The sequence below is a fragment of the Oculina patagonica genome, chromosome 12 (genome assembly GCF_052425735.1).
Source record: "Oculina patagonica isolate OP01 chromosome 12, crgOcupat, whole genome shotgun sequence".
NCBI lineage: Eukaryota > Metazoa > Cnidaria > Anthozoa > Scleractinia > Oculinidae > Oculina > Oculina patagonica.
This window is the reverse complement of record NC_135769.1, coordinates 4,097,562-4,120,791: the sequence shown is the minus strand read 5'-3', so window position 1 is coordinate 4,120,791 and position 23,230 is coordinate 4,097,562. Positions and strand designations below refer to the sequence as shown.

The window sequence follows — 23,230 nt, the reverse complement described above, 5'->3', positions numbered from 1 at the left end:
GACATCGTTGAGTTACTTCTTATAGGCATATGAACAGTACTTTACACTTCAACCGAGCATATTTAGAGTACTTGTAAAACTTACTAAGGTTCAATTCAATTTTAATCTTTATATATTGGCACATTGGCATTGCAGTTCTCGAATTGTAATATTTGACAGGCCTTATCTTTTCGATTCTTTAATTTCAGTATTTGGCAGTCCACATCCTGATGTTTAGCGTGGGTTTAACAAGACGTTTTAACGTCTTATCTTAAAAGTACGCAATGCTTAGTCACCAGTACTGACTTAACGCCTGCGAGTTCAAGATCCTGAATTTTTTTGGATATTTTTTTAATAAATACCTCTTAGTGGTTGCAATGGACTATGTAGTGACTCAGTCGGCCAGCGAGTGAGTGAGTGAAGTATGGTTGTTTGTTTGTCACGCCAATCAGGTTTAAGCTACTATTAGAACCAATCAAATTGTAGTTTATAAAGGGAACATCCATAGCATTTATCTTCCTTTCAATACTAAAGCCAATTATTTCACTTTAATTTAATTAATTTACGGTTTAAACTGCACGAAAGACGTTTCTCAAAAGTAAGGAACAAATCTAATCATCTAATTCCCATTTTCCAAAGTCTAATTTCCCATTCCCAGTGGTTAAATCCCAGTCTCAGTGCACGAATTCCATTTTCCCAGCCCAAAAAGAGGCAAATCCCAGCTCCCATTATACCCCTTCAGGACCCTCTGTTAACATCGTGTTAACCTGTTATCATGTTAACATGTTACCATGTTAACAGGTTAACACGATGTTAACCTGTTACCATGTTAACAGGTAAACACGATGTTAACATGTTACCATGTTAACTTGTTAACACGATGTTAACATGTGACCATGTTAACATGTTAACACGATGTTAACATGTTACCATGTTAACACGATGTTACCATGTTAACACGATGTTAACCTGTTAACATGTTAACACGATGTTAATATGATGTTAACATGTTACCATGTTGACACGATGTTAACCTGTTAACACACATGTTAACATGTTAACCATGATGTTACCATGTTATGTTATGGTTAATGTTACCATGTTAATATGTTAACTTGTTAACATGTTAACATGTTAACTTGTTAACATGTTAACATGTTAACTTGTTAACATGTTAACATGTTACCATGTTAACACGAAGTTAACATGTTACCATGTTAACACGACGTTAACATGATGACATGTTACTATGTTAACACGATGTTGACATGTTAACATGTTAACCATGATGTTACCATGTTAACATGGTAACATGTTAACATCAAGTTAACATGTTAACATGGTAACATGTTACCATGTTAACATGTTAACCATGTTAACATGTTAACATGATGTTACCATGTTAACATGTTAACATGGTTAATGTTAAAGTTACATGTTACCATGTTACCATGTTAACAGGTTAACATGTTAACGATGTTAACATGTTAACATGTTAACCATGATGTTACCATGTTAACATGTTAACTTGTTAACATGTTACCATGTTAACAGGTTAACACGAGGTTAACATGTTACCATGTTAACACGATGTTGACATGGTAACATGATGTTAACATGTTACCATGTTAACACGATTAACCAGGTTAACCATGTTAACACGATGTTAACATGTTAACAGGTTAAGACGATGTTAACATGTTACCATGTTAACATGTGATCATGTTAACATGTTAATATGTTAACATGATGTTCACACATGATGTTTTAAAACACGATGTTATAATGTTACCATGTTAACACGATGTTAACATGGTAACATCATGTTAACTTGTTAACATCGTGTTAACTGTATGGGCATTCTACTTGTGAAATGAAAACAATAAATTAAATGCAAAGTATTGTTATGTGAATCAGTAGAGATCTGTATCAAAAGTTAATGAATACTAATTAGCTGAGCAGGAGTTTGTATCAAAAGTTAATTCTCTTGTTTGATTTGTATTGGGGTTTACAGTTGTGTACATGTGATCAGAATACTGTACTGGGATTGGTTTACACCCTCATGAATAGTTAATGAATTTTACAAGGTAAGTTACACAACACTGTCTCTTGGAATACTGTTAACATGTTACCAAAGCGCCAAAGTCGGAAAGTTGATTCTGAAGTTCGCAGTTTGATTGTCTAAATCGCACCGTAATTGGCTACTTCGTAACGTAGCTCCCAATTTCTCAACGAACTTTTCAACGCGGCACGGTAAAGTTATGTGAAATTGACTGTAACATGTCAGTCCTTGACATAGTAGATAACAGCAAACGCCGACCCCAAACAAACTTGTAGAAGTAATTTGTCCGGTAAATGTGACTTCCTTTCACAGAACAGACTATATATGCCCTTTTTTATATCCTGGGTTACTGGTGATGAGTCTTAGATGCTTAGAGCTGACAGAAGTGAAACGGAGATGTCAGTTGCCGGCCGCTATGAATGAGTTTGAATCGTCGCACACTCGCAAGTGTCTGATGCAATTTTTGTGCCGTTTTCAACTGTAATAATCAGCCAACCAGAATCGAGCAATTTTCCTGTTTTTCCAATCAGGATCAAGTAATTTTGCCCGAGGCAATTATCAAAATTAAGGAATAATGCCCTCTGCCTTAGCCACAAGAAGTCGAGGGGATGTGGCTGAAGCTGTTAATCGACTCTAACGCTTTTGTGGTTGGAACAATCTATAGACCTCCATCGGATGGAGCATTTTATGAACGGTTTCACGAGATTCTGGAGAAGGTATGGATGAAATACAAGAACGTTGTCATTTTGGGTGATTTCAATTGCGATTACGCGCAACGAAATGGTGACATTGTGTTGTCAACCACCGGTAGTAAGTTACAGACATCACTACTTCAATTTGACTATACCGTAGTTAATAACGAGCCAACAAGAGTGACACGTGACACCTCTACACTTATAGACCTAGTCATCGCAAGCAGAGCAGGGCTTATCAGCAACACACGTAATCTGGAGCTTGGTATCTCGGATCACATGTTAGTGTATGCTTGTGTTCAAACAAGAGTCCGAAGACCACCTCCGAAAGTAGTCAAAGGCCGCACCTTTAAGAACTTCAATCGGTGTGAATTCATCAGGGATTTGGAGGACGCTCCCTGGTCTGTGTGTTCTGCGTTTGATGATCCTGATGACTGTTACTGAGCGTGGTCAAACATCTTTAACGACATCTGCAACAGACACGCACCTTACAGGGAAGTGAAGATCAGAAGTCAGTCTCTCCCGTGGATAACACCGCAGATACGCCATACAATGAACCAGAGGTTTAAAATCCTACTGATGGCCAGAAGAACAAACAAGGAGGAACTCTGGAAAATATACCGCGAGCTGCGAAACAAAGTAACGTTAGACGTCAGAAAGGCAAAGTGCAAATATTACACAGAGCTATTTGCTGAGGTAAAAGATTGCAAGTCCTACTGGAGGCTGATAAAGGAGTCTGCTTGCTATAAAACATCCTTACCAATTATGGCGATGAAAGGACCTGGCGGAGAAACCGAAACATCAGATCTGGCTATTGCGAACATTTTGAACGAACATTTCGCTACAATAGGAGAGAAACTAGCCAGCGGCCTTCCTCAAGCAGAGCGACGGCACCCCTTAGCAAACCTATCCCGTGTCACACCCACGGTAATGACAATTGATCTAACAACAGATATTCTCAAGAAGGCGCTTTTTAAGTTGAAACCAGACAAAGCAAGTGGCCCGGACCACGTTTCCTCCAAACTTCTAAAGTATGCTGGTAATGTCATCATACCGTCACTGATGTCTGTCTTCACTGCAAGTACTGCATCCAATTCTGTCCCTGCTACTTGGAAATTAGCTAATGTGTCGTCATTGTATAAAAGTGGTGACGAGACAGACAAGCATAACTATCGTCCGATATCCCTTTTGTCCGTTCCTGGGAAGCTGATGGAGTCATGTATAGGCTCCATCATCACCACGCATATAACAAATCACGATTTAAGAAGCAGGAACCAGTGGGCATATAGAAAGGGCTACTCGACAGAACTGCTGCTGGTGAAGATGACTGAAGACTGGAGAACAGCGCTGGACAGTAACCTGGTGGTGGGAATAGTGTTTGTGGACTTCCGCAAAGCCTTTGATTCTATATCCCACTCGCTGCTGCTACAAAAACTCCAAGGGCTTGGCATTTCAGGAGACCTTTGGTCTTGGATCAAGGACTACCTTTCAGAAAGACGCCAGATCACGGTAATTAACGGCAGTCGATCCAGCCTGCAGACAGTGAAATTTGGCGTACCACAAGGATCTGTCCTTGGTCCTCTACTTTTTGCATTGTTCTGCAACGATCTGCCAAATATAACCGATGGTAGTGAAGGAGAGCTTCACATGTATGCTGATGACACAACCATCTACGTCGCGGCCACAAGTCCGGACATGGTAGCCACCGTGCTAAATTACATCTTACGGAAATTATATCGCTGGTGTTGTCAAAATTTGCTGACGCCACACCCGGGAAAAACAGAATATATGCTGCTATACCGAGGATCATTTACTGGTCCTTTACAAAGCATTAAACTTGGGGAAAATAACATCAGGCAAGTTACTTCAGCAAGGTGTCTAGGTATCCAAATAGACAGTGCACTCAAATGGAACATTCATGTCAAAGAACTGTGTAAACGTTTCACCCAGAAACTGAACCTTTTGAGATCATTGTATTTTTTGCCAATTCCTGCGAGAGTAGACTTTTATTTTAAAGTAATTTTACCGTCTGTAATGTACGGTATGATAGTCTGGGGGTCGTGTGGCTCAACACTTTTTAGTGACTTAGAAAAAATCCATGTGCGTGCCGCCAAGATAATTTTCGGCTTAGACTGGTTCACCCCTTCAGAAGACGTACTGCGTCAAGCAAAGTGGATACCATTGAGGCAAATGTACATCCGCAGGGTACTTTGTTTTGTCTTCAAATGTGTATCTGGAGGTGCTCCGGTCCAATTACAACACTTGTGGACGGAGCAGAAGACTAATTACAATCTTAGAAGGAAAAATTGCTTGTCAGTACCAAGACCAAAGACTGACTTTCTCAAAAAGTCGATTACTTATGAAGGGGCCACATTATGGAATTCTTTGAATAACGAGGCCCGCCTTAAAGAATCGTTGGCAAGCTTCAAGGGTGCTTTGAAAGTATTAGGGATTTAGAGGCTGTGTATTTTCGTTTGTTTGGAATGCTTAGTTTGTAGTCTTTATTTGTTATTTAAGGGTTTAGTTAGCTTCAATAGTAATTTGTAAACACGACCACATCAGCTATGCTGCAAAACATTTATCGTGTATAAATAAAAGCTTTTATTATTATTATTATTATTAATCAGCATTCAGTAATTTTGTCCTCTAGTTACGCGTAATAAGCGCTCGCGCATCAACAAAATGGCGGCTTTTTTCTATGCGGTTTAGTCCGCGAGAAAAATAAATCGTTTTTTTAACGTAAACGAGTATGGTGACCTATCAATTTTTCTCAGATTTTGGGAGTAGCGATCAATTTCTTTCCGTAAAACGAAAACAGATCAATTTCTGTGTTTGAATAATAAATTATCACTGGAAATGTGTACTTTGCCAGTATATTAAATATGTGGTAAATACAAGGTCCTCGTCTCGTAAACGAATATGGATACCCTACTTTTTTATTTCAAAATGAAAGTTCCCTTGAGGTTATCAACAAGTCGGCAAAGTTTGGTTGAAAATCTATGTTCAGTTCTTTTAATTTTCGGGGTAATGACCTTTACCAAATTGGTATACAAGAGAAAGCTTGAAAATGTATTCACACAGGTCTTAAACCTAGGACGGTAAACAGTACAACAAAAAATGTAGATAAACAAGCGACAGAGGAGTTCAAATTTTGTCTTTCTTCATCGCACTTGACGCATGGCGTCACATGAGATACCATGCGAGCAGAGCCCTTTCTTTCCCACTGATATACTTGAGAAGAAAGGGCTCTGGAAGAATCGCGTCAAATCTTTGTTGAGCATGCGCGAGGCTTGCGTGAGGACAACTTAAAATCTTAACATGCGCGCGCGTGAACAAAGTGTTTGTTTTACAAATTCTTTTCTTCAAAAAGCGTCTGAATTCCTTCAGCAAAAACATGCCGAGCACCGCATGAGGTCTTGAAAATCTTATCTAAAATAACTTAACTTGAACTTGTAAAAGCGCCGTTTCACAGACGAAATATGGAAGTTGCTCTCTCCGGGTAATGGGCTCCTCTCAGGCTCTCACAATTAATTTCTTTGGGGTGAGCAACGTAAAACGCCACAGCCAAAATTTTAGAAAAATCTGTAAGACAGATTTTGAGCTATTTTCAAAATTGGTAAAATATCACATTTTCCTACTTTGCGAAAAATCTATCTTACACTTCCGGTGAATCTATAAATAACTTTTCTGTCTTTGACATATCCCGGCCAACGCCCCCTAACTACCTCTCTGTCCCCTTATTTTCTCTTGATGCAGATTATCAGAAAAACGCCATTGAAACTACTAGTATCCAGTCCCCTCTTAAGCACTCGGTCATTCATTTTGGCTGTTTATTATATTAGCCTTCGTATTGTTAGAATGACACATGTGATGGTTGTAGGCTATAAGAAACAGTAATAAAAGAAAGATAAACCATTTCTGGAGATTTTACAAGAGAGTTGAAAATTTGGCTTATTTTCCTCCACAAAACTGTAGTAAGCCACCTTATCGGGCCCTCATTCCCGACGCGAGAAGTAGGCTTTTGTACATTATGCTAGCATTTTTTCGAGCATTTAAGTGAGGCAAAAGCATTGAGCATTATTCGAGCATTTTAGTGGCATTTTTCCGGAAAATTGATTTTTTTTCCCCGAGAAAATAAAAAAGAAATTAATTCTTTTAGAGAAAATAAAGACTAAAACTCAAAATTCAACTACAAATAACTTTCTAGAGATAGTCAACTACTTTCTGTACTCAGCCTTGCGGGAAGCGTATGAGAGGCGGCTGTATTCGCAGGCTACCTTGTAGATGATTTCGAGTATTACGTTTTTTGGCTGCATTTATGAACTTGTTTACGTTGTTGTTGTTACTAACAACACTTGTCATGTTAAAAACTAATTAAATTAATTTTAAAAAACCGGTGGAATAATGAGCATTATCCGAGAATTTTAGTGACTTTTTTGGGGGATACCGAGCATTTTAGTGGGAAAAATGGAGCATTAAGGTGGAGCATTTTAGTGGGGAAACAAAAGCATAATGTACAAAAGCCTAGCGAGAAGCGTCCAGGCGAAATAATTTTTCCGCTCCTACCACGAGTTCCAGTTTATTTTCGCATTTGTCAGTTGGTTTTGCCATTGTTGTTGTTCATATTGTTGTTGCTATTGTTGTCCAAGGTTGTAAACACTTCAATGGACGCGCGTGGTCTTGACCTCGCTGCTTTCTGGGGCATTATGGGATATTCGGCGGCCATTTTCCGATCGAGTCCCGAAGGTCTTACAACCGTTTATTTTTATTGTTTTTAGAACGGTTTTTAGCCAAATTCTTATTCAGCTGCTTCAATCTGGAGATGTTTTATATGCATTTGCTAAAATACCCAACATTTTAGCAGGATCCACAGTTCAGAAGGCTGTTCAAGTCGAAAGTTGTGTCCGAATTTGTTGGATGTCGCTTCGGCCGCGAACGAACACAAAACTGCTCTGAAAACCGGTTTTTACTACAAAGTACACGAAAACAGAGAAAGATTGTCAAGAAGCTTGGCTGTAGCGCAGTGCCTGATATGAGGAGCTTGTGAATGGTTTATTATGAAGCTTTGGGCTGTTGAGGAGAAAAAAACTGTTCGTTGAAGCTTGCTTGGCCTGGCCCACGTGTAAAATGAGTTCTGTTGCAGTTCAAGTGATGCCGTCGGTAACAAATTTTTCAAAAGATTCGCTCATTGCCAACAAACTAGCTTCGGATCTGGATGCTAAGCTTGTGTCGTCCTCTAAAAAGGTTCTTTTGCAAAGGATTGAATTCAAACCCGCCTCTAAACCGGATCAACAATACGAAAATCTGAAAAAGAAATATGTTCCGTTGAATTCGCAGTCAGCAAAACATACAAACGGTCACCAACACAAGGAGACGCTAAGGTCTCAGGACAAAGACACAAACGATGATTTGCCTTCGCCGAACGTTGTTTTATTTCGCATGGAAAACGTCGAGTTGAACTGGAAGCAGGTCCGAAGAGTTGGACCCGGCTTAAATAATATGGGAAACACTTGTTTTTTGAATTCGGTTCTTCAGGTTCTGACCTATACTCCACCTTTGGTGAATTATTTGGCGTCTAAAGAGCATGGTGAAAAATGTAAGTATGGCCCTGTTTTTTAATCCATCGTTGTATTTTATACGCAAGAGTAAACATTTTAGATTTAAAATTCACAATAATTAGCATTGCAAGTGCCCAAATCTAAAATGTTTACTCATGCTTTATTGTTTTAATGCAATCAAATAATCTAATTGATCTTTATTTGTCAACCTTTACTGTATTTATTTACATTTCTAAGGTAGGGGTTAACCTCTTAATCCAGTGCAAACTTCAGCATGTTTTCGTTTATAAAAAATTATTTTTTGGACAACTGATACCTTATAATTTCTTACCGAATTTTGCGAGTATTAATTTTCACGGTTGCAAGAAAAAATAGAGAAAAAGTGTCTTAAATTTCGTGATTTTGTCAGTGTTTTATGGATCAGCCGTCAAAGACTTAGCAACCTTCGGAGTATACAAAGGTCTGGCTCAATTCAAAACACAAAAAAAAATTTTTGATTTTTGATATAAAATATGCAATATTTTATATCATGTGTTGTCAATTTTTGCATGTTTAAATTTGGCGCATTGTCGTGCACACTAAATTTCGTGATTATTTAATTGAAATCGTGAAAATTAGTACTCGCAAAAATAAGTAAGAATAGAAGAATAAGACACAACAGTGGAATCTCCATTTAACGAACCTCAATAAGGAATTCCTCAGTATAATGGATGATTTTCTTCACCCCAGTACAGGAATGCAAATAATTTTTTTCACTTGAAAGGACATATGTCCTACTTAGACATCATCTTGGTCAGACAAAACAAAATTGTGTTCGGACAGATTTTTATTCACTGTTGCCGTAAAATGATTTACAATCAAAAAATGTCCGGACATCTATCTGAGCACACTTGGGATTTTGTCCGACATTAGCAAATTTCGGTCGGCCAATGTCCAAGGACTGACTGTTATTTGCAGCTCTGCAGTAGTAGTGAAACATTGTTATAGAGAACATTATTTTCCAGTCCCTTGGCCTTTTGTATATCAAGGTTCTACTATACTAAGACAGATTGTCAGAGACCTACCCCCAGGGTGGGAGGGAGGTATGCACACAATTTTTTTTTATATGGGGAGGTTCTGCCCTGAGGTCCAACCCTGTCTCCCCTCCCTGGGAATATGTTTGCAACTTTCACATCATTTTTCAGTCATTTCTTGAGTTCCACACATATTCAAACATAATTTGCTCAATCAAGTTCAATCAATCCAACTCATGTAAAGTTCGTATTAATTTTGACTACCGAACTCAATGTAACTCAATTCATGTAGTGACTTTGAGGGACTTGATGGCTTGTGTTTGATTGACTAAAGCTGGATCATTTTTGTTACAACAGGTCGTTCAGTGGGATTCTGTATGCTGTGTGAATTACAAAAACACATTGTAAGGAGTTTCAGCCATCACCAAGGGGAGGCAATCAAACCAATGGCGATCATTCAGAAACTAAAATGTAAGTTTTATACCATTCTGTAATTTTGCTCTTTTGACTTGGGCACTGTTTACACGAATGTGGTATCATTTGTAACCGCATCGCTTTTAATGCGAAACCTCATCGATTTGAAAACCGTTATAATATGTACTTCAAAACTGTATCATTTTTCGATGCGGTTTCAAAGGCCATGAAACTATGTTGATTGGAAACTGTGTCCATTTCAATGATGCCTTGATGTATTGGGATTTTTATTCCAATGTGTAAAGAGTTTCATGTATAGATTTGAGTATAACAACCTGTGTCAAAAAAGATATTGTATTATTTTATTTTTATTTTTCTAGTTATCGCAAAACATTTAAGATTTGGACATCAAGAGGATGCACATGAGTTCTTACGATACGTCATTGACGGCATGCAAAAGAGCTGTCTGGCAGCTGATGGGTACACGGAGAAGTGAGTAATAATACAGCTGAACCCCTTTTAGTAGCCATGGCCACCAACCCGATAATAATATTATATACACCATGGTTATTCAGGGCAGGAAAATTAGGCCATCCGAGACGGGTACATTTTCCATTTGGACAAGGAAAAATACAATCCCAGTTGTCCGATTGGACAACCACATTGTATTAAGAAGAAAATAATTTCTAATAATTACTTTTGTTTTCTTGACAGTATGCAGGACGGTGTTCACATATGAACCTAGTATAATGGCCCAGTTCACCACGGGTCTCTCATAGCTCAGTGGTTGGAGCACCCAACCAATATCCCGTGTTGTTGTGTCTGATTTTTTGGGCAAGTAGTTTTGTGGTTTGGTCAAGTAAATACATGTTGCACTTGTCCAAACAGACAAGGAAATTGAGAAAAAAAGAGTCTTGCCCTGTAATTCTCTCTGCCTGCTGTTGATAATTACACTTTATTTTTTTATCAGAGGGCACGGTAACAAATCTTGCAATCTGATTGGTTCTTAGCATGGGCAAGATCCTCCTATATCTGCCCACGGGCCACGGTAACGCTTTCGTGTGCGGAAAAGGTCATCATGAAAGTGATATGAAATGGAGAAAAAAAAAAAAGTTATTTACCGGCTTAGGGTCGGTCCGTATAGTGAAAAACTGTGACCGAGGTCTTGAAAATGCTGCCCAAGGCCGCGGGCCGAGGGCAGCATTTTCAAGGCCGAGGTATATGTACATATATGTACATGTTGGTGGTACATCAAGAAGTCCCCTAGCAAGTTATTTATTAAGTTAGTTATTCAACAGGTTTGTACTGTTCTTTTACAGGCTTGACAGAATGTCCAAACAAACGACGATGGTGCATCAAGTGTTTGGAGGTTATTACAGGAGTCAGGGTATGCTTTGAAGTCAAAGACTACAAAACTTTAGGTAGCCCTCATTGCCTGTAGCTTATTTAATTAATTATTTTTTTTGTCCCTTTCCTTTTGCTTTTAGTTCGATGTTTAAAGTGCAAGAACAACTCAAATACTTTTGATCCCCTCATGGACATTATGTTGGATATCAAGGTAACTTGAGAATAAAATAAAAATATACATTTTGCAGTTTAAACTTTTGATTTGCTGTAAAATACATAGTGCAACAGAGGTCCTATCGAGTATTGTTAATAAGCATAGTAGTTTTCCTAAAAACACAGGGTAAGAAACTCAAAACTCACTGCTCCATATGAACAAAGCAGCCAAAACCCTGTAAAATGTACTATTGAACAACACAGCACTTAAGGGAACATTACTGCAGAAGCATTGTTCCTAGGTGGCTAAGCTTGTGAAAAGCAAGGAAATTGTTTTGCTTCCTAGGGGCTAAACAAGGAAACAATATTCACGGAACAAAGTGTCAGGCATGCGCATAAACGTAAATAACTGTACGGATTCATCACAATGCCAGACCTGGCATTGGGTTTTTTTATGTCTTGCAATGTGGCCATTAATTATTTGATGTTTTATTTTTATTTTTTACTTTATTTTATGTAGCACGTACCATCAGTAGAGAAAGCTCTTCAGAGATCAGTCAAAATGGAACTGCTGGATGGAGAGAACCTTTATATGTGTCCAAGGTTGGGGTTTACTTCCATTTAATACAAATTCTTTGTTATTGCTTATTACTGATTAGATGTCTTTTGACTCAAGTGCATGTACAAACATGTAGTATTTCCAATCTTTTGAGATGCATTGGTTAACATTTTGTAGTCATTTGGACTGTTCATTTATTGTTTGAAAAGTCAAAATAGTTCTGTATATCACTATTTAAAGTTTATATCATTTAGGTTCCTGTTGTTCTTATTTTTAGGTGCAAAAGAAAAGTTCCTGCTCACAAACAATTCTTGATACACCGTGCACCAAACATCTTAACATTACAACTAAAGAGGTACGTATGCAAGCAACATGACTAAGTCTAATGATATGTTTTTAGAATGGTACAATACGCACCATCTGACCAATAAAAGTATCAGTTGTTAAACTGATTGCCAGTTAGATGCTAAAGAAATCTATCATTGTTGCAGGTTTGATTACAATCAGAGTTTTGGAGGGAAGATATCAAAGCAAATTGAATATACAGAGTACCTGAACTTAAGACCATACATGACGTCACAGGTAAGATCTTAACATCAGAAAACATTCTTTACGATATTTCGGGCCTTATCTATGGAGCAAACTAGACCACAGTGATAGAGAAAAACATAATGTCACGAGTTTTAAAAACAGTATTGGGAGAAAAGACCTAACCCGTCTTATACAAACTGAGTGTAAATGTGACATATGCAGCTAGCCGATATACATTTTTAAATTTTTAATTTTTAACTCTTAACTGCAATTTTTATCTTTCACCTACTTTTATGATAAAATTTTATATTCTATTGTAATTTATTTATTTATTAATCTATGTAGTACGATTCTTCAGTTTTTCTTCTTCTTAGAATTTAAGTGTAAATATTTTAACTTTAAATAGCTTAGATATATAATAATGTAAATAGTGTCCACAATTAGTTTTTTTTAAGCTAAATACTTCAGACACTTTAATAAAGTATTTCATTCAGAAATGTTTTAGGATTTATTCAGTGAAAATTGCACAAGGGGTACACGGGATTTCAAGTGACGAGAATGATCGGACGGGGGCAAAAATCAAGCCCAAAAAATCATTAAGGCTTGCAACAAAACCAAAAAATCCCGGGACCAAAAATTAACCTCAAAAAATCCCATGCCGAATGTGTTTGTTTCTACTTTAACTACGCAGACACGGCACCACCATGAATCTTTAGATTATTTTAATACCCTACTTAATCAAGCCCTTGCCAAATTTTCCTACCCCAAAAAATCTCGGAATCGAAAATTTCAAACCCAAAAAAAACCTTTGATCATCCCTGTCACTTGAAATCTTAAGTACCCCCTGGGGCAAATTGACAATGTGAAATGTGGTTGGTTGTCTTTATGGGTCATTTTCAAGCTCTTTGTATAAGAAAAACGAAGTATGAGGCAGTATTTTGCCCCTTGTGATGAGTGTTGACTTTAGATACCCAGATATGTCAAACAACGTCTCCTTTCTCTGTAGTTAACAGTTTTCTTTTTACAATTTTTAACATGAAATCCTGCCTTTCATCTTGTCTTTACATGTACTTTATGCTCATCACTGTTACTCTTGGCACATGTTTAGACTCTAAATTGCTACTGCTATTCTTCAGTTGGAGATTGTTTTGGGGGGCACTAGAAGGGGTTCAACTGTTCTAAATAATTATTTCATGTTCATTGAATTTTATAGGGTCCCCCTATCAAGTACCGTTTGTATGCAGTACTGGTGCACTCTGGTTACTCGTCCAACTCTGGTCATTACTACTGCTATATCAGAGCTTCTAACGGCATTTGGTATCAGATGAATGACTCCATTGTAAGTTGTGTTTCTACCTTGCTAAAAAGTCAATATAAAGCTGAGAACATTTCTACCTAATTTGCTGCCTTCATCCAACAGCCTCCTAATGATCTTTTTGTTGGCATGTTCCTCTGATACCAAAAAACTAAGAATGGAGTTTATATTTGTATATTTCTTCGTGTGTAACCCTAAACGAGACCATTATGGCTAAAAATATTGGCGTTTTGGGCGTTTTTTTTTTCGGAACACCCTAAGCGAGACCAAAAGTCCGAAATTTACACCCCTAAGCGAGACGACGAGCATCCCCCTCACTTTCATATGCGAGTCCCCCCCGGGGGTTTTCAAAGATTCTCAGGCTTTTTTTGGTGTTTTCCTTGTCTTCTAAAGTCATTGATCAACTTTCCATGATGAGAAAGGTTTGTTTAATATAAGTATGCTTGATTTTCTTTGTCTGTTTCAACATAATGCTGACAAAAGCAGTTGTTACCAAAACTTGTCAACTCATCAATACCGCGATAATAAACTTCACGTTGAAACTTGCTGTTTCTTGTTCTAGAAGTGTGAAATATTATAAAAGTGAATGACCGACACCAATAGTTTTCTTTTTTCTTATTTTAACTGCAAGTTTCGGTAAAATGGTGACCATAAGATTTTGTTGGGCGAAAATACTCGGCTATAAGACGCACCCCAATTTTGGCAAAAAATTCCTTAAAAAAAAACAGATTTTCCTTGAAAAAACCGTGCGCCTTATAACCGAGAAAATACGGTATTTACTGTCGCTTGCATCTAAGCGTGTCGAACACGTGCCGCCGAAACATGATCTAATTGGGTATCAAACGTGGCATGATTGGTCATCAAACATTTGAAGTTTAGCAGATCGTAACGGCAACTTTCGCGCCGAAACTTCAACACATTCCGGTTTTGAAACAGTCGAAATGGCGGAAAGATTGGATATCAAGACTCTTTTCGACAAATTGATCCTGATCTGTGTTGATATGCATTTGCAGGTTCACTTGAATCACTTCTGGTGCAAAGTTTCGCCTGTTCTCAACTTGCGAACTCCTCAACCTTTCAACTTCGCTGCACGTGAAATTCACAATTTCGTTTCGAAGTTCGTAATTTGATTGACAACTACATAATGAAATTCCCCCTAAAGTTCGTAGCGAACTTCGCGAATTTCAAACGAACTTCGGAAACCGTTCGTGAAAAGTTTTGTGAAACACAATGTAAAAAAAGAAGAAAAAAAAATTACTCAGTCTGCACGGTCTGCACCGTCTGCACGGTCTGCACGGTCTGCAGTCTGCATGGTCTGCGTTTTATACCGACCGGTTCACAGTGTTAATGGTGAGCATTTTGAGCGTGAAAGTTGTCGTTACGGTCTGCTAAACTTCAATGTTTCATGACGAAACATGCCATGTTTGATACCCAATTAGATCATGTTTCGGCGGCTCGTGTTCATGCTTAGATGCAAGCGACGGTAATTTGATAAATTCAGAGCAGTTCAGTTCTCAATCTGTAAGAAAATAATTATTTGCCTGACAAGGAAGATTTACTGTTTTATAACACCGAGTTTTCTTAGATTTACAAGTCAAGTTACAATTTTTTGTTTTATATACATTGTACAAGGCTGAACGTTTCTAACCTGTTTTCATCAAGACTATCATTTTATTAGCATTTTGTAAAAATGCTCCAAGTAAACAAGTTTGTCTGTATATTTCACACCAGGTTCGGCAGGTTGCCATGAAAGCAGTTCTCTCTCAGCAAGCTTATTTGCTGTTTTATACCAAACTTACTCCCAAACAAGAATTAAAGGTAAGATTATGAAGGTAGTACTTCTATATGTTCATGTGACCATTGCTAATAGCATGCAGAAGTGAGAAGAAAATTAGATATCAGTATTATTTCATTATTATATGTCAAAGAGATTCCTTTCTAATAATGGAATAAACTATGCTCTAATTAGTGCCAACAGTACTTGTTTAGTTACTGCATTGTGCATTGTATTGCCATGATTGAATAAAGTAGTTGGTTCTTGGCTTCTACCCTATATTATGTTACATGTATAGCTCAACCTTTTCTTTTTTCATTGTGTTAACAATCCTCCAAGTTTATTGTTTTCCATAGAGGCCATTTGGCCACCAACTGCCCAAGTTTGGTCGCCAGTGAAAAATTTTAGTCACTAAATTAGGTTCATACTTTCAATCCTTCTTCTCAACTTTAGTCGCCAGTTTGGCGACTTCGGTTCCAATTTAGTCACCAGCTCCAAAATTTTAGTCACCACAGCGACTTGGAGGGCTGGTTTACTTAAACTTTTTTCTTTCTTCACTAGTCGCCATCTTTGAAATCACCCAACACTACACCATTGCCAAGAACTCCTGGCACTCCTAAAGACCATCTACCAAAAGTCATCCAACAAAATGGTAAGCTAACCCATGCTCATTTAACTATGATGCTTAAAAATAGTTTAGCTCAATAGACCAAGTATATGTTGTGGTTCAACTTATCTTTGGTTTAAAATTTTTGATCCAGTTTGATTTTTATTTTCCATTGTCCTATAATCTGAAACGAAGGGAAATAAAAATCAAACTGGATCAAAAATTTTAAACCTGATATAAAATTAAACCATGACATATACTTTACTTTTTCATGAGTATTAAAGTAAACTCAGAGCTCTCCTGAGACTGAAATGGAAAGGGAAATATCATTTCCAGAAAGTTTCATCTCAAGAATTTTCTACGTGAAAATGTGTACTTGCATGAATAAACATTTTGTCTACCAATTTGTTACTAGATATCTGCTACTTGCAGTTTAGAATAGTGTCAAAAACCCTGAGCATGTAGGCTCTGGAGATTGTTGTTGTTAGAAGAAAGGCAATAATCATATAGTCACATTACATTGTATGCTTTTTAGATGTTGGAACTTCTGTTAAATCTGGGATTGTTTTCCACCGCAACCCATCATCAACCTCTACCATTACCAAACCATCGACAACACCAACATCAAACCACGCCCCATCTGTACCCCTGGTGTCGCCGTCACAGAGACCCAAGTTCACCTTTACCATTGCTGCTACAAACAAAGGAAATAAAACAGATTTTAGCAAGGCCAAACATGAAGGGAAAGAACTTGGACAGAAGGGAGAGAGCATTGGAATGAGAGCAAAGGTGAGCAGCTCAACAGACGAGAATGCTTCATCTGAGATCAAGTCTCCAATCGCTTCTTCTGACAAAAGAGCAGAGACTGTTGCTCAGTCAGAGGCTTCAAAATCTCCAGCAAAACCTGACAGTTCTTTGGCTAATGCTAAGGGTCATGCCAGTGCTAGCCACAAAGACAAAACAAAGACGTCTTCAGAAGAGAGCTTTCCATTAAAGAAGGAAGAGAAAGAGAAAGTTGTTTCTCCTAAGAAGCCCCGTCCTCCGCCACTGTTTATTCCCAGAGCAGTGGTCCAAGGAAAAGGAACCCCTTCATCTGCACGTAAGTTAGATCAGTGTTATAAGAATAATTGTAGGTTAAAATTCATTGTACTGCATTGCTGTTGACAACAGTATAGAATTTGAGCATAGTAAAGAGGTTGAGTGTTGTTCAGTTTTTTTAAAGTGCTTTAAAAACAAATTCAAAGGAAACAGAGAGTCGCATCATAGATTCTGTTCATGCCTCAAAAAACCATAAAAGAAACGCGGGGCCAAGGAAATCATACGTCTTTTTTTGGTGTATCTAAGTTTTTGCAGTCATCATTTCTTTAAAAACAAAGCACAAAACAGCAAAAAAAATGTAGGGCAATTTTTTCAATTGAAGGAAGAAACATTTCAGGTCAATGTGATCTCAGTGATGTTTTATTTTGTTGGAGCCAGCTTCTTTATCTGACATTTTGTATTTTATTTGGTCAGGGAAATTTTGAAAACTGATGTCTATGGCAACAATGTATAATAATTAATTTGTAATAAAATAATAATTAAGTAAATGGTTTGAACCCAGGAGTATCAGTAGGTCGTGAAGTATGATCGTCCGGGTGAGAGTAGTTCTGAGAAGAACTGTTGTTGGTGACTGACGTTTCGACAACCTGAGCGGAAGTCATCTTCAGAGTCAAGTGAAAAGTTGTTGTCAGTCGATGTTGTTATAAGTCTGGTCCGTTGATGTTAATTGGTCAGTTTAGCCGTGATGTTATTGGCTGTAAGACTCGTGTAAAGTTTGTCAACAGTAATTGGTCAGTTTCGATCCGTCTATTGTTAGTGTAATTAAGTCGTTCTGTTACGTCTATTGTTAGTCAAATTAAGTTGTTCTGTTGGCGGTCTGTTTGTCGGTTCTGTTTAAGTCGTGAACAAGTCGTTTGTAAGGTGCCGGTAGTTGTTGACATCTGTTTATAGGCGTTTGTTCTAAGTTTGTGTACCAGCTTTCCAGAGTCAGTCGTTGAAAATAGTTAGTACTGTAAGTTAAGCATTCAGCAGAGTCCCAGTCGATTTTGTGGTTAGTAAGTCGATGGTGTTCAGAAATGTGATGGTTGACATCACCATTTCTCGTCGCTCGTTTGTGTTCAGTCAGTCTCGTGGTTAGATTTCTACCGGTCTCTCCGATGTAGGAGGCCTGGCAGTCGGAGCATTTGATCTTATAAATCGCTCCCTGTCTGTGGTTAGGTTCGTCCCTGTCTTTAACGTTAGTTAGTAAATGTCGTAACGTAGTAATAGGTTTGTGAGCTACACGGATATTGTAGGATTGTAGAATCCGCGCAATAACCTATTACTACGTTACGACATTTACTAACTAACGTTAAAGACAGGGACGAACCTAACCACAGACAGGGAGCGATTTATAAGATCAAATGCTCCGACTGCCAGGCCTCCTACATCGGAGAGACCGGTAGAAATCTAACCACAAGACTGACTGAACACAAACAAGCGACGAGAAATGGTGATGTCAACAATCACATTTCTGAACACCATCGACTTACTAACCACAAAATCGACTGGGACTCTGCTGAATGGTTAACTTACAGTACTAACTATTTTCAACGACTGACTCTGGAAAGCTGGTACACAAACTTAGAACAAACGCCTATAAACAGATGTCAACAACTACCTGCACCTTACAAACGACTTGTTCACGACTTAAACAGAACCGACAAACGGACCGCCAACAGAACGACTTAATTTGACTAACAATAGACGTAACAGAACGACTTAATTACACTAACAATAGACGGATCGAAACTGACCAATTACTGTTGACAAACTTTACACGAGTCTTACAGCCAATAACATCACGGCTAAACTGACCAATTAACATCAACGGACCAGACTTATAACAACATCGACTGACAACAACTTTTCACTTGACTCTGAAGATGACTTCCGCTCGGGTTGTCGAAACGTCAGTCACCAACAACAGTTCTTCTCAGAACTACTCTCACCCGGACGATCATACTTCACGACCTACAAAATAATAATTATAACTTAATGTTATCTTGTTATCTTGTAGCAAGAGCAACCACACCATGGAAAGTCACACCAAAGACGTCTACTGAACCACTGTTTGGCCCCATGTCGCCTCCCCCGCCAGGAGTTGCCCCACCCCAGCCGTCGCCGTCATCAGCCATGTCAGACACTAGCAGCACATCAAGCGTGATGGGTAAAACCGGCGAGTGGATGGTTTCTGATAAGACAATCCTTACACCAGGACCCAGGCTCCCAGAGAGACAGCATGCTGGATGGCAAGTGTCGAGGAAGTCTGAGACTGAGACAGAAGAACTTGGTAGTCCGAAGGGGGAAGAAAAAAGTAAGTTGATTGACAAGGAAAGTGACAAGAAAACGAAGAAAAAACGCAAGAAAGAGAAGAAAAAGAAAAAGAAAAAAGAAAAGAGCACAAAGAAGTATGACCGGCTCAGTGAGTCAGATGAGGAGAAACAGGAGAAACAGAAAAAGAAGAAAAAACAGAAAAAAGACAAACATGAAGCTGGTGATGAACAAAACCAAGAAAGTGGATCAGAAGAAAAATCAAAAAGTAAAAAACACAAGAGGAAACACAAAGGTGACGATGATGGTGGTGATGTGAACCCAAGCAAAAAGCCCTGCCTGGTTTCTTATGCAGATAGCAGTTCAAGTTCAAGTGATGAGCATGGTGCAAGCAGGGAGGCTGGAAAACCAGCAAAACCTGACTCACAGGGGTCATCAACAGAATCCAGAGGTGTGTATGTAGATTGATATTATTAAACCTTGATTTCTCCTTACGAAATTAATGTCAGTACACTGTTTTTCAGCGGTATGGGCCACTTGGCTTGACGCAGACTTTACCTTAACCAACCTGTAGCATTGCTTGTTATTGCCTTCAGGTTTTTTAGTGTAACATAATTAAAATCATTGTTATTTTTCAGTACCAGTTATCCATGAGGATGAGCCAAGAAAGAAGAATGCTGCACGCAGGGCAACCTGGGATGGATCACGTGATTCGTCAACTGTCGCTCAGTTGCTAAGCAGCAGTAAAGGTCTCCATGGTTATGGAAACTCAGGTAGGTTTGACGTTTCCTAACATCAACTTTTTGTGTCATTCTCTGGCATTTTCTTTTCCTTTAAGTTTTCCTGCCTCGTCTCAAATGATCCCTTTTGATTCTTTGTTTTCCTCCACATGAATAAACTGAAAAACACATCTACAAATTGAATTGATGTGTATGAATGTCACACCTCCTTGATATAAGAGCACCCTGTTTGAAACGAAATGACAACATATAAGACATGATATCATTATGACAGTACTGATTAAGGCTGCAATGAAGGGTCCAAGTTGTTATTACCATAGAGCCACAGAGCATGCAAAAGGCTTCACCTGTATTGCTCCGAACCTTATAGGGCGTGCCTATAATGCTGGGCAATATTATAAAATTGTACATCTTCATCCCATACTCATAAGGAGGTTACTTATTTGTTTAAGTATACCATAGAACCCCTATTAAGCAGCCACCCTTGGGAAATGGCAACTGGCCACTAAATAGAGGTTGGCCGTTAATAAGGTCCCTAGAAATTAGCATAGAAAGGTGACATTATTTCAATACAAAGTAGCATGAAAAGAAATCACGTAAGACGACAATGATCTTGTGTTAAAATAATTTTATTAGCCATCACCTTTTTTAGACTCATGTCTGTCCGTTCTTTTTGAAAACAAAGCTAAAAATTGTATATTACGTCCTTGCTGGCCACTAAGTAGGGGTAAAAAAAATAGAAGAACTCTCATCGGGATGGCAAAAAAGTGGCCATGGCCGCTTAATAGGGGTGGCTGTTTAAAAGGGTTTTTATTTACAGTGTTATACTGATAACTGTTTCGGGACTTTACTGGTTAGTAGGGGTTCGACTGTATTTTACTCACTGAATAATATTGTCGTCCTTAGTGACATCATGGGAGGGTGGTGAAAATATTGTGGACAGCACTGGTGGTAAACCGGACAGGAAACGACAACGACGTGACTCATGGGACGAAGATTATGACCGAGGAAAGGTGAGGGTTTGAAACAGGTGAATGAATACTTGATTATTATGAAAATCTTTGCAAGTGCTGTTCAGAAGAAGTCTAGTAGCAATTTTCTTTTCTTTGTTTATCACATCAATTGATTTCTTATTTCTGGCAGAATTTTAACACTGGGGGGAGAGGTAGTGACCTAACGGTTACTGCATTAGATTCAGGATTGAGCAATCCAGGTTTAAGCCCTTGCTGGAATCATGTGTTATGTTCTTGGGTACAATACCGTAAAATTCCGGTTATAAGCCCCCCTGCTTATAAGCCCCCCCGGTTATAGGCCCATCTACCTTAAAACAAAAAAATTCATCCGGTTATAAGCCCCCCCGGATATAAGCCCCCCTCTGCTGAATGACGGTACTGAACAGGGCTAAATGTTGCTTTATTATGTGTTTTTAACCTTAAAAACGTATTTCGAACAACACTCCCGTGGCTCGTTTCGAAACATTTTTTTTATTCCGCTTATAAGCCCTCCCAGATATAAGCCCCTCCGCTTATAAGCCCACCCAAAACCCCTTACGAAGTTGTATAAGCCCAGGGCTTATAACCGGAATTCTACGGTACTTGATTAACTCTTGCAGTGCCCCTTCTCCACCCATTAGATTAGGTACCAATGAGTTGTAAGGGAAAACTGACAGAATGTCGGTTGGTAACCAGGAATGGACACACTCCCTATACAGGGGGGAAGTTAAACTCCTGGGCCCGGTTGTTCAAAGCACGATTAAGCTAATCCAGGATTAGCGTGAAATTTGATTTTAATTTTATAACATTTCATTGAGGTTTTCTGTTAATGTTTCGGTCCCCCAGTTTTGACCTGGACCAATCTCAAGCTTAACAAAACATTAGCTGTGGAAAACCCTTAAAACAAGAGAAATTAAAATATTGATCATCTTTTAATCCTGGGTTAGCGTTAATCGTCTTTTGAACAACCCGGCCCTGGTCGCTTCTTGCTACATTAAGTGAACCATCAGGCTTGGAAAAAGATGATACTAGCAGGAGTTATTATTTACACCTATTTAGGAGGGTATTTTTTTTCTTTTTCAGGAGAAAAAGGTTAAGAAGAATAAAGAAATCAGAGAAAGACATTTCAATAGCAATCCATTCCAACGAGAGCAGGAAAGACGAAACACAAAACAGGTAGGCACTGTTTAACTTTGGTACTGGCTTATATTAGGTTTGAGTTTCTCAAAAAAAAAGAAAGAAAATTCTCATCCCAATTATCCAGTGGATTAAAATTAAGTTTTTAAAATTAAGTTTTCTCCTCCAACCCCCACCCCCAGAAATCTTTTGTTGGTGGAAACAACTCCTGTTCAATTCACAGGCTGCCCAAATATTCTGTTAGTGTGGTACCCTGTGCTCAGTTTTGAAAATAATGTGATCATGTTTTGTTTTTCAGGGTGTCAAGGAACGCTTTTCTCGACAGTCGTCCAAAAATCACCACTCGCATCACGGTCACTTCAGCAGATCACATTCTTCTAGAAAGTACCGCAGACTATCCAGTTAAAAAAATAATGACAACTAAAGAACTTCTTGCTTGAGTTAAACTGTATATTGTCAACTTAGAAATAGGAACTGACAAGAATCAAGAAGATTATTAAGACTGATAGTTACTATAAATGATACTGAAATTCCTATTGGAATCTTTGATAAATGGTGCACAATGCACACTGTTTTAGACATCTTAAGGGGTTCGATCGGGAAAAGAAATCCCTTCCTAATGTGTTGCATCATACTATAATTATCTGATCGTTAATAAATTATATCACATATTCTCGATTCAATTTGGTCCTGTGAACCAAACTTGACAGTTAATTTGCAAAATTATGAACAGGCGGGTGTTACAAATGACATATGATATATCCTTTTTATAATTTACCAATTTTTTCAGGGCAATATATTTATAATTTCACGTAAATTTCTTTTAGGCGCAGTTGAATCCCATATAAAGGAAACTCTCCGGCAAAACATTGTTTTCCAATGTTGTTCCCCTGGCAGGGGTGAATTTAGGGGGAAGGTTCAGGAGGTGTGTACCCCCCCCCCCCCACACACACACACACACACACACACACACCCTAAGATGACCTGCGGCTTAGTATTCGCGTTT

The 23,230-nt window shown here is 38.4% G+C and overlaps 2 protein-coding genes across 2 annotated transcripts in view; one reads left to right on the top strand and one right to left on the bottom strand.

The window, feature by feature from the left end:
- Positions 1-23,230, bottom strand: part of LOC144631881 (calcium-regulated heat-stable protein 1-like) — a 209,199-nt gene that overhangs the window by 47,279 nt on the left and 138,690 nt on the right. The window lies entirely within an intron of this gene.
- LOC144633734 (uncharacterized) lies at positions 7,436-23,156 on the top strand. The gene is made up of 17 exons (XM_078492596.1): positions 7,436-8,329; positions 9,662-9,775; positions 10,099-10,210; positions 11,038-11,105; positions 11,206-11,276; positions 11,739-11,821; positions 12,055-12,132; positions 12,269-12,359; positions 13,522-13,647; positions 15,355-15,441; positions 15,959-16,049; positions 16,540-17,103; positions 19,102-19,806; positions 19,994-20,128; positions 21,002-21,108; positions 22,171-22,263; positions 22,523-23,156. The coding sequence occupies exons 1-17, from the start codon at positions 7,861-7,863 to the stop codon at positions 22,628-22,630; spliced, it is 3,102 nt and encodes a 1,033-aa protein (XP_078348722.1). The 5' UTR covers positions 7,436-7,860; the 3' UTR covers positions 22,631-23,156.

Coding starts and splice junctions, on each gene's coding strand:
- LOC144633734 (XM_078492596.1), top strand. CDS start 7,861: ATGAGTTCTGTTGCAGTTCAAGTGATGCCGTCGGTAACAAATTTTTCA. Junction 8,330..9,661: donor TAAAGAGCATGGTGAAAAAT/GTAAGTATGGCC, acceptor TTGTTACAACAG/GTCGTTCAGTGGGATTCTGT. Junction 12,360..13,521: donor GACCATACATGACGTCACAG/GTAAGATCTTAA, acceptor TGAATTTTATAG/GGTCCCCCTATCAAGTACCG.